The sequence below is a fragment of the Triplophysa dalaica genome, chromosome 21, assembly GCF_015846415.1.
Source record: "Triplophysa dalaica isolate WHDGS20190420 chromosome 21, ASM1584641v1, whole genome shotgun sequence".
Taxonomy (NCBI): Eukaryota; Metazoa; Chordata; class Actinopteri; order Cypriniformes; family Nemacheilidae; genus Triplophysa; species Triplophysa dalaica.
In genome coordinates this window covers 10,882,501-10,894,087 of record NC_079562.1, presented here as the reverse complement: position 1 = coordinate 10,894,087, position 11,587 = coordinate 10,882,501, and the positions used below count along the sequence as shown (strand labels likewise).

The window sequence follows — 11,587 nt, the reverse complement described above, 5'->3', positions numbered from 1 at the left end:
TCTGTTTAATACTTGTCTCTTTATTTACACACGTGCATAAAACCGTAGATACACTAAAATGCCTGACCTTGTTTCAATTTTTGACTGTCATAAAATATGACAATGAAACTTTTTCCTTTATACCATTCTTACATGAGCTTCCAAACAGGAGTAGAAAGGTAAACGAGTGCAAATCAAGTCATTTAAAATATGTCGGAAATGAAAAGCAATCTAAAAAACATATTTCATTTTACATTGTAAAGAGAGGTCAACAGCAGTTTAACTGTGATTATCGGAGGGATTTGCAGCTTAGAGGATAGAATTTACAAATAATCATTCTGATTACATACTAAACACATAAATAAGTCCCACTTCACTGTGCAAATTCAAGTGTTGTTACATCACCAAATCTAAACACCTATACACTGGTAGATATATAGTCATCTCTGTTATTTTAACACAATATGGTTATTAACTCAGAAAAGCAATATTGAAAATATAACCCCATAGCCGTAAAAGGAATCGGGTTTAAAATAAAACCCCACAGACAAAAAAGGAATCAGGTTTTAAATACCTTTATCAATGACTGTTCACCTTGAACAAACTCTTTTCTCAGAAAAAAGTATGTTTAAGTTACTTGGTCTTTTATCACTAATGCTGTGGGATGCGTAACTGTAAAAGCACAATTACTCCTTCTACTGTGATCTCTGTTTACAGCCAGTATGTCCATTATTTTTTATTTTTTTTCAACAGTTCATCGATTTGTGTTTTGTACATGTTCTTCACATCCTCTAGATCCAGACGTAGTTCCTCTGCTTCTTCTGCCTTCTCTCCATACATCTGCAGGATGGTGTTGTGCCTCTGCTCTAAGTCCTGCAATACACAGACAAACGTTTGGTTAAATGTGATACTATGTTACTATCATTGTGTTCAATGATTCAAATAAGACATGGTTATAAAGCCTTAAACAGAATGAAGAGTGTATTTTTTTATTAAAGCTGTTCACCATTAGCTGTACTTTCAGTTTGGGAATATCCTTCACTTGACCATCCAAATCATCATTCTGATTGGTTAGTCTCACCAGCTCCTCTGACATCACGGTTCGGCTTCTCTCTAGACTGGCAATCTCCAACTGAGCATGAAGAATTATGAAGGAAAGAGACAGTGTGAATGACAATCTAAAATTTTCTACATTATAGCTTTTAAACGCTGCTGTCATACTACTAAGATGAATTCAAGACCCACACCTGCAGCTGGGCTATCTCGCCCTCTCTGAGTTTCAACTGAGACTGGAGGTTCTCAATTACACTGGACCCACCGCCCAGCCGAGCCGCCTCATACAGGTTTGTCCCACTGATGCTCATTGTGCTGAAAGAATGGTCCAGAGAATCCTCCTGCTAAAAAAACAGTCAATAAAATGATTCAATATCAACATACACTTATGTTTACAATCTGTATTTATGTACACTAGTTTAATACTGTCATTTTTATGTCAAAAGCCGGTACAAGCATGGAGAATCATTAATGGATGACATGAGTATAAAGTAACATGAATTGACAGAGAAAAGACTATTAGATACATGGGAGGAGTAAAATGTACTGCTAGATACTCCCGTGAATAATCTAAGGGCAAAGTATGAGATGAGTTTACCTGTGAGAATATGGAGGAATGCAAGCCAGCGTGTTCTGTCCCACTGATCGAACTGGATCGGGACAATGAAGGAGTGGAAGATGCTGGAGCTTCGCTTACAGACAGAGATTTGCTGTCCTGAGGACACAGAAACACACCTGAGCTAAAGTCTGACTGGAGTCAAGTCTCTAAATGCTTGCTGCGGAAAATCGTGTCTTGTCTTTTCATGTCGAATAAAACACAAACCTTTTCTTTGAGGGCCTCTTGTGCAAGGTAGCATTTTTTCTTCTCTTGTTCCACCTTCATTTTTTCCATTTCCAGCTGGTTGGTGAGTAGCAACTAACAGGACCAAATAATGTAGACATTGAGAATGTGTGTGTGCGTGAGTATGGCTATAGTTACAAAGCTCGATTTATATATACTATGAAAGTACTAAAGTATGATAAGGAGCAGTACCTTATCCTTCTTGGCTTCCTCCAAAACTCGAGTGTGATCCACTTTAAGATTATCCAGCTCCACACGCTCCCTACACAAACAGAAATCAGAGTTTTACTTTGTTTAAGAGAACTTTACCGATGCTGAAGACCTTCTTCTTACCTGCTGAAGTCATCCTCCAGTTTTTCTCGCCTCATCCTCTCTGCATCCATTTGACCCTGCAGACGCCCCTTCTCCTGTCTCAACAGAGATGTCTGTGATTCTAAAGATGTGATCTGCGCTCTAATAGCTAGCAGCTCCTCAGTAGCTGAGCGTTCTTTCTGCACAGAAACTGCAAGCTGGGCTTGAGCATCAGCTGAGACAGATAAAGAAGTGAACTCATTCTTAAACCACAGATAACAAACATGACACCTGGTGAATTTCACATACTGTATGGTTTATTGTTTGGATCAATGGACAAATGACATGACCAAGTCTCACCTAAGCGGTCAGAGATGTTCTTTTCCAGTTTTTCCCATGATGTTGTCTGGGCCCCCAGCGTGGCCTGAAGGTTCTCTATCTGCCGAAGGAGGGGCCGTGTTGCTGAAGTAACAGTGTGGCTGAGCTCCTGATTCCTGGTCTCTGCCTCTTGCAACCTCTGGACAGGAACGAAACGGAAGAATAAACACAACACTAGATACACATGACTCACTGTGCAAACATCAATTGTAAGTTATAAGGGTATGATTTTTGAGACACAAGATAGTCCTTAAATCAGAAAAACGCTCCTTAAATCAAAGCTTAAAGCAAAGCTTAGAGCAGTTTAAAAAGAGGATGCCTGGAGCTCTGGTTACCTGCTGTAGCTCACTGATCTCCACTCTCAGGTAATCTTCTTTCTTGGCCTGCTGCTGCTCAGCCCGCTGCAGAGCTAGCCTCAGATCTGCCACCTGAATTAGTCAAAGTGAAACATAACATGAATGCCAGCATCTGTCAATCAGCAATTCAATTAGGCTTTGTCCTAACTAGTTCAGCAACCAAAGTGTTAGGATTAAGTATTTAACCTCCATTACTACCAAACATTCCAATGCTGCGGACTGAAAGAATAATTTTAGATAATAATGAGTTACCTGATTGGCCAGAACCTCTTGTTGGAGGCGGGACTCTTCCTGGGCTTTCTCTAATGCCAGACTCAGCTCATCTTTCGCCTGCACCTCTCTGCTCAATGCCATTACCTGAGCTTCACTATCTTTGGCAACATTGGCTTTGTGCAGCTCTGCTAACTCCCTTAACAATGAAAAAAATCAAATATCAGCCAACTGGAAGAACAAAGATAAGCAACAGTGTCTATAAAAGTTTGGTGCATATACTTGTAGGAATTGTCCAGGGCTGCTTCTAAACTGCGGTTCTTCTCCTGAAGCTCCTCATTGCTGGTCTGCAGTCTGCTTAATTCCTTCTCCTGTTGCTCGACCACAGCGTTCAGCTTCTTGATGTTTTCTCTGTGCTGCTTTTCTACTTCCTCCTTACCGTCCAGAACCTACAATTACCGAACAGAGCACACAAACTTCTGTATTCTTTTCTCATTCTGCAGACTTTTGTAATGGCCTTACCATTTGGGATACGGGATGTTCCCTCCAAGCTTTTAGGATAAAAGTTGTCTCTCTCACCTGCTGCAAGTGTTTCAGATCCTCTTCCTGCTCTTTAAGTTTTCTGGTCTGTTTGGTGATCTGTGCATCACTTTCCTTCTCTTTAACACGCAGTTTCTTTATAATGTTGGAGTGTTGCAACTGTTGTTTGGACAGTTTCTCGCCTAATCAAATAAGGAAAAGCCAGAAAGTAAATTGACATCATGACCCAGAGCTCCAGGATCATACAGGAAGTGACATTATGGGATATGTCAATAAGGTATTTAACATGGCTAAAAAGTATCACCTTCTTCAAGAAGCTCTCGAATCTGCTCCTCCTTCTCTTTTATCAGTTCCAAAGTCTCATTTGAGTTTAACCTGCTCGCTAGTTCCTCTCGGAGGGCCTTAATTTCCTGGTGTCGTGAAATGTGACCGGTATAAACGTAAACAATGTCATGCTCATGAAACATTTCATTAAAAAACTCAAAACAACAACTAGACATTTGAAGAATTATAAAGTTGATATGATTAAAAATAAATATAAAAAAGAAAACCTTTTTGGCGATGTCTCTTTCTTTGCATGAAAGTTGAGCTTTCCTCTCAGTTTCTGCAATGCGCTGAGTAAACTCGTCCTTTAAAGACTGAACAGAGGAGCTTTCTTCCTTTAAGTTTATCATCTCACTGTGGAAAAAGTGAAACGGTTTGATTCACTTAAAATAGACTTATATTCCAGTCGGAGCCGATAGCCTTGTGGTTAGTGCTCCGACATGTGGTGCTGTTGCATTCAGGGTGACCCGAGTTCCAGTCCCGGCTCGTGGTCCTTTCCCGATCCCACCCCCCCTCTCACTCACTTCAATTCCTGTCCTCTCATTGTTACTGTACTATGAGTAAAGATAAATCTTAAAAAAAAAATCCAATGAAAAAAATAATATAATTATATTCCAGTCTCATTACATGCATTATTAACCCATGATCTTGCCAACATGTATAATTAAGCATGACATAAAATAAGGCATAGTCTGTGATTATTTGTAGAGTAAAGCATGTGCATATTGTATGTCAAAATAAAGTTCCTTACTATTAGAAACTGGTTTCACAATGTCTGGGTTTCCTCAAAATGGCTAAATATTATTGCTGCCTCCATCGGTTTCTATGGCCTAGTGAGTTATTAATCATTCGAGCATGAGTGTTTTCTGGATTGTTCTTTCCTCAACTTACTCTTTGAGATTGTCATTGTCCTCCTCAAGTCTGGCCTTGTCTTTACTGACTGCAAGTAACTGTGATTCTCTCTTCTCTAGACGTCTTGAGAGCTCCTCAATAATCTGGGGAGATTACAAAAACAAAACAAACATTTCCGTGTATGAAAGAGAGTGCACAAATTAATGTACAAAGAACAATAACCTTCTATAATTCCCATCACACTAAGAATATTAGGCTACCCTTTGAAGCTCTGAAATCTGAAAGGCTGGAGGTCCCTGTTCTAGAGTGGTCGGTGATGTCACAGTTTCACTCCCATCAGTGTTTTGGTTGATCAGTGTGAGGTCAGTCTCAGGCTCCTGGTCAACTTCCTGTACCTCGTCCATGTGTTCACAGTTCACCGGTGTTGCACTGCGCCCGCTCTCCTCCATCTCATTGTCATCCATTGAATGGTCGTTCATCAGTTCCGTCATTCCATCCTCCTCCCCCTGTTTGGTCTCAGGGGCTGACTGAACAGGAGCAGGCATGCTTCCACCCGTTATTGAGGCTAAAGTGCGGTTACCTGGTATCTCATCATCGGAATTGACTTCACTGACGCTACGGCTGTCCAACGACTGCATGCTAAATGAGTCGATACGCTCAAAGGCGTCTGAGGAGGAGCCGCAGCTTTCTGTGAGCTTTGGGTATTCGTCCAAAGGGGGGAAATCGGCACATGTTGAAGCGGAGAGCAGCTGGAAGGACCCCTGCATCAGGTGGAGCCCTGCTTTGGCCTCAGCTGTCTCCTGTCTGGAGCTAGCAGAGCTCTCGCTGAGCACACTCTCATGGTCCAAAACCTCAATGTCGCTTGTAGTGGAAGTCCCAGAGGAAAAGGCACTAACAGGAGGTGACGGGGTGTCGCTTTGTCTGTCCTCCGATTTAGCGTCTTTGGATTCTGGCAGGATCTCTTTAATCTGGACAGGCGAGCTTTCAACTGGATTTTTGCCATCAAGGGTCAAAGGTGGTTCAGAGCCATCAAAAACACCAGCAGATTCGGTCTCCGAGGAGGACAAAGGTATATTTGTGAGCGTGACATCACTAGTTAAAGCCAAGCCATCAGACTCTGTCCTGTCCACGCTGGTTTCAGTTTCCAAGGGTTGCTCCTCGGCAACAACCGAAGCTGTAAAAACTAATTCTGCTTGTGATAGCACATTTTCTAAAGATGATGTCTGCTCCAAAAGCTCTGTCCCAGTTTGTGCGGTCTCTGTGGTTTCTTGACTGCTGCATCTTTTGATGAACACCTGACCATGTGAATGAGAGTTAACATTGTTTTTGTTTTTAGTTTTGGAAGGTGGCACAGACACCACCTCAGTTTGTACATCCCCGTGGGGCAGAAAACCACTGAAGAAATCCTCAGATTCATCAAGCACAGTCCGTGTGACAGGTTTAGTGATAGCCTCTGATGAGGGGGGGAGTGTATTAGTATGTTCCTCTGTCGGAGAATCCCACTGGTTCATAGCCCATCCTGTTGACACCGGCTTTCCAGGTGCATCTGAAAGAGCATAAAAGGACAAAAGACTTTAAATGTAAAGCCGTAGTGTTGTTTAGCGTTGTGTGAAAGGTCTTTCATGCCCGTCACTTCAGAGTAGATCGTCTTGTATTGGCATGGCAGTGTGTCATCTAACAATCTTTTTTTTACACTTGAAATCATTTAACACTGAACCTACCTGCATAGGTCTGGTCGGTCGTGTCACCCCACCGGTCCTCTTCTTTGATGTCCAAAACTCTATCGATTGATTTCTGAGCAGTTGTCAGAGCTTGTTTAGCAAAACTAGACAGATGTGATGCGTTGAACCAACTCATATTGCTGTAATTTGCCCTGGATGGGTACCAATGACGCACAACGTCTACATAAAACAAATCATGATTTAAAATGTCCCAAATCTAAGCTGGTTTATTTACGAGCGAGGTTGGTGTGTAACGTTATGTCTCTCTTAGGCCGTTGTCCACATTAGCTTAGCAGCTAATTCTGCTGCCAGAAACACTGACACTGCGCTGACAGTCCTCATAAACCCATGTTACAATTAAAATCAACAACACCGATAAACAAACAACGGGCTGAGCATCATTTTCGGCTTTGTTTACGCTTCACTCTGCCTCTACGTTGCATTTCTCAGCATTGTTTTGTTTAGTTCCTGTCTGGCTGCTCGAGCGTAACTTCCTATCCACGTAGCACCAACATATCCTACATGCGACGTCAGAGCTACGTCACTCCTAGCCGAATCCCATTGACTACCATGGTAGGAAAAGTATTTGTTACTATGTTAACCCAAAAGATATTGCTCTTAACATCTGATGAACTTTGTTATTCTATATGCATTTTTTTTTATTCACAAACAAAAATTCGCAAAATCAATACCAAAATGTGCACCTTTTCTCATGGAACTAAACTCTATCCTTAAATCGCTGTTTTTGATAAAGAACGAAAAAAGTAATACCTTACAGAATCACTATGAAAAGTTTTTCCCTGAAACTCCTGCTTGAACTAATTTAATTTATTTTTTTTCTTTAATTATTAGTTCAAATTATCATTATTATTTCTTGTTTACTCAATTTGTATTTCTTCCTGGATTTATTTATTATTTATGTCAACAATGTGCTGTTTGTTCTGTATACCTTGCAGTTTTGTACATTTCAATTGTTCAATAAAAAAAAAAATACCATGGTAGGAAAATATACAATGGTGGTCAAAAGTGCCCCAGAACTGTTTTCTGTCCTGCATTCTTTACAATTTCTTCTTTTGTGTTCAGGTAATTATTCCTACTATGGTAGTCAATGGGTGCAAATATCCTTCTCTGTTCATCAGAAGAAATATATACCGATTTGGAACAAATCGAATGTGATTAAAGGTCCAGTTAGTAATATCTAGCGTCATGGAAGCGATTCCGCTAATTGCAACCATCCGATCCCGACGGCAGACAGAACATGGCAAATTTTATGCAGGGGGGCCCCGCGGTTTACATAGAAATAGTTTATTCTAAGGTAATAAAAACAACGCTTTATTGTGCAAGTTCTTTATACACATTTGAAGACATAGCTATGTATATTATAATTGCATTTCTATCAATAGATCATACCAAAATGTACACACAGAACCTTTAAATGATGACTGAATTCTCAGTTTTGGTGAAGTATCCCTTCAATAAAAGACAGGGTTTTTTTTATTTTTTGGTGAACTATCCCTTTTAATAAAGAGTGGACATTAAAATATGATTTTATACTTGTTTAAAATAACATACTATTTTTAATTCAAACATCATTCTTTTTCTACAACACTGATCAAGAAACTGTCGATGGGCATTTGCACAGAAACAAAATAAATACATAAACAATATGTAGTTAAAAAAGGACGCAAAATCCACCAAAACGCTCTTATCCAGGACTATAGCAGTACAAAACAATAAAACGAGAGTCTGAGTGCCTATAACAGATGGACAGGGCTGATAAAAACACTAAATAACATCAAAAACCAAGTCGAGTGTGTGCTTGCGATGTCACCAAGGGCATAGAGCAACATGACATTTACAGACCAAATTTCTACGGGTGCATAATTTTGATAACTACTGCAATAACCACATCTAATTGTCCATGTGAATGAAATGTTTGTCTTATGCGACGAAGTTTAGCTTGAAGAGCACTGTCTGGGGAGTGGTAAGATCAGCCACTGCTAGCTCTTGGCCATCCACTAGTCCAAGCTCTAAAAGATCAAATGCAGAAAAGATCATTTTTTAACAACATGCTTAATAGTTAAATCACGTGCCATTATTAAAGAAGTCTTCCAGTTACCTTTCAGTGTTTTGCTTAGATTTGGTCGCGTTCTCTCCTCAATGGATGCTACAGTCTGAAAATGAACCCAACAAGAGTATATGCAATAAATGTTGAAATCTATGCTCATCCATGAAAATGAGAAGCAACGCATAATATTTTATAACTACACTTGTAAATAAATGTTGGAAAACACTTTTAACCTGTAAATAAAGAGTTTTGTTTTTTCCATCCAAAGTTGTAGTGATAGCAGGTGATTTCATTTGGCTAGAATAAACAAAAAGATTAATTCAGAATTATAAACATAACAAATACAGATATTGCATTAATTAACACAAATGAACACAATAACATCCACAGTTTTGGATATTTTCTATTTTCATAAGAAATATTATCAAATAAAAGGAATATAGAAGAAATTACAGATATGAATGTTATATATATATATATATAGATAGATAATATGAAGGATTATGTTTTGGAACCAGATTTGAACGTGGCAGAACATTGTGACTTACAGCGATGCGCTCTCAGTTAAGTAATCCAGAACCTCCTGTAGTTTAGTAGAAGGTGAAAACTGCAGGTCCTGTGGCACCTGACTGCAGGCTAAACAATTCTCCTGCACATGCAACATGATGAAACATTTAAAACAAACACAATATTCAGAAATCAAAAAAGCTAATTATATAATTCAATTACAAGCTATGTATCATGCCATTTTAGCTATTTGCCATCAACAGAACACAAATACAGATATCGTTATTGTCCATTCGAGTAAATAACCCACTGTTGTTTGGATCCCCTTTACCTTTAATTGTATTTATGGCACCCAGAGACGGGCATACAGCTTTCAAAACTACATGAAGATGACTAAATAATGCTAAAATGCATATTTTGGGGTAATCTTTCCTTCCAAAATCTAGCTAAACCCACTATAACAGATGGGTTCTAAATCACTGACCTTTCTTCAGCCTCAAAGGTGTATGTGTATAGCCCGTCAACATCATTGAACACCAGGTAGTTGTTCAAGGGAACGTAGGCACTGTTCAGCAGGAATAAACAGTATATAAATATCAGAGATTATGGACAATCATTTCAATGTTCTTTTTCCGTGAAACATGGCATTTAGACTTACCTTGTGGCAATTTTGAAAACTTCTGTGGAGCAAGCAGCTGTGTTGTGCAAGAAATTTCCAGTTATATCTCAAATGTCAAATGTTAAAAAAAGGCTTGTTAAGATCAGTGAGCATTTGGCTTGGCAGCTTACCAGCAATAACAGCATTTGTAGAAGCCACAGCAGGAATTATTCTCTTTACAACCCCTAAAATACAGATACAGTAATGATGAAACAAATTTCTGAAAATAACAAGCCAAACTACTAACATGTCTGTAGAGTGCTCTTGTATAAGCAACAGTAAGTAATGCTTGTAGCAAAGGCCATTGAATAAACCACGGTTTTGATAATTGTTCATATACCTACACACCTTCTGTTTTAATACTTTGTCACCTCTACACGACTTGGATCAAAACTGTTTGAGACTTGTAGTGTCACGTAATAAGACATGTAATGTAATAACCAATGTCCAGGCCTCCCTCACTTACCCTGGGTGAGTCTGTAAGTCACCCCTGTGATGTTGAACTCTGCTGCTCTCTCCAGAGATTTCTGGTACACCCACTGGATGTGCTGCGGATCGTCGCCATCAAGGGCCAGACCATCTTGAAGATAACATTCAAAAAGTGTTGAATACAGCCCATGACATCTGCTTTCGATAAATGTTGTAGATTCAGTGCGATGTAGGTACTGTGCAGTCACATTATACCTCCAAATGGCTTGTCTTTGGGCCATAGCAGCATGCGGACGTACTCAACACAATGTTCAGGTAACCGTGGCATCGATGCTATAGTGCACATTGGAAAGTTTATCTAAACAGGAAACAAAAATAACTAAGTTTAACATATAGATGTTAATTAAATGCAACAAAAAAATGCTTTAAATTGTTTATTTTAAACATAAAAGCCCAGTATGTTTTACAGACCTGCGGGGGGTACAGCTCCAGGGTGCAGTCTATACAAGCCGTCATTCCTGGAAGAATGACTCGTGCATTGCCCTTAAAACCTTCTGTACCACCATCTATTAGAGGTATGATGGAGCTAGGGTCCAGAACACCATCCTCATAGACCAGCAGAGATAGCTGACAAACAAAAGAACAACATGCTCAAACTATAGAAACAATTATCGTATATTCCAAACTCCAATATATTTCAGATGTTGTTGATATACAAGACACTAAACACATACCAGCATGCCATTCATCCATCTTCTGGCAACAACAGAATCCAGACCACAGACTATTATGTGAAATTCTAAGCAGAAATAAGAAACAATCTGTTACAAAAGGTGTTAGATTAGCATAAACTATTAATATACAGTACGTGTCCATATTTTATAAGAAAGTAAGGTTGTAGGTTGTAATTACGCTTATAAAATCGCTCATCCAAGTCTTGAATTTTCTTAAAATGTCTGTAAGGCTAATTAAGGAAACATTATTTGGGCATAAATAGAACACGATACCAAAATAGTTTAAATTATACATACTATCGAAATATAGTAACATTTCATCAAGGAATTTCATCCTTAAAATTTTAAGTGGCCTGGCAAAGCTATTACAGTGTTAATTACGGAGTTAAGTCTAGAAGAACAGCTAAAGTTTAGGCTTAGTTTAGCAGAATTTGTATGGTATAGGATACGGGACAACATTGCATCCAGTAATTCTGCCATTTATAAAGTCTGCTGCAATCTCTGCCTTTGGTCGACCCACATCTTTAGGTCTGCAGAAACAACAGGGAGCAAATTACATATGTAAAACAAAACCAATGGAAGTCAACCAGCTTCTCCCGTCATCCATTTTAGATTAATGACTAACTTACCTAAAGAGAAACTGTCT

The 11,587-nt window shown here is 39.2% G+C and overlaps 2 protein-coding genes across 3 annotated transcripts in view; both read right to left on the bottom strand.

The window, feature by feature from the left end:
• On the bottom strand, nt 1–7,039 carry tmf1 (TATA element modulatory factor 1). Of its 2 annotated transcripts, none has more exons than XM_056735401.1 (17): nt 6,546–7,039; nt 5,085–6,370; nt 4,864–4,967; nt 4,200–4,326; nt 3,953–4,058; nt 3,688–3,830; nt 3,391–3,557; nt 3,151–3,307; nt 2,878–2,970; nt 2,525–2,681; nt 2,207–2,399; nt 2,066–2,135; nt 1,856–1,948; nt 1,631–1,747; nt 1,227–1,376; nt 986–1,111; nt 1–852 (listed from the first exon to the last, which is right to left on the bottom strand). In XM_056735401.1, exons 1-17 carry the CDS (start codon nt 6,679–6,681, stop codon nt 709–711), a joined length of 3,369 nt encoding a protein of 1,122 aa, XP_056591379.1. In that variant the 5' UTR covers nt 6,682–7,039; the 3' UTR covers nt 1–708. The 2 variants fall into 2 exon arrangements, with proteins under 2 accessions (XP_056591379.1, XP_056591380.1); XM_056735402.1 differs by having other exon boundaries at nt 1,227–1,373.
• Nucleotides 7,040–7,861: 822 nt separating this feature from the next.
• uba3 (ubiquitin-like modifier activating enzyme 3) overlaps nt 7,862–11,587 on the bottom strand; it is a 5,295-nt gene continuing 1,569 nt past the window's right edge. Inside the window, exons 5-18 of the mRNA XM_056734868.1 lie at nt 11,571–11,587; nt 11,391–11,471; nt 11,120–11,163; nt 10,942–11,006; nt 10,679–10,834; nt 10,463–10,565; nt 10,245–10,358; nt 9,910–9,963; nt 9,779–9,815; nt 9,601–9,685; nt 9,162–9,259; nt 8,847–8,910; nt 8,665–8,719; nt 7,862–8,575 (exon numbers count right to left, since the gene is read on the bottom strand). The exon at nt 11,571–11,587 is cut by the window's right edge and continues 66 nt beyond it. Coding sequence (XP_056590846.1) covers nt 8,487–8,575; nt 8,665–8,719; nt 8,847–8,910; nt 9,162–9,259; nt 9,601–9,685; nt 9,779–9,815; nt 9,910–9,963; nt 10,245–10,358; nt 10,463–10,565; nt 10,679–10,834; nt 10,942–11,006; nt 11,120–11,163; nt 11,391–11,471; nt 11,571–11,587 — 1,062 coding nt within the window. The 3' untranslated portion in view covers nt 7,862–8,486. The remainder of the gene's footprint in view (nt 8,576–8,664; nt 8,720–8,846; nt 8,911–9,161; nt 9,260–9,600; nt 9,686–9,778; nt 9,816–9,909; nt 9,964–10,244; nt 10,359–10,462; nt 10,566–10,678; nt 10,835–10,941; nt 11,007–11,119; nt 11,164–11,390; nt 11,472–11,570) is intronic.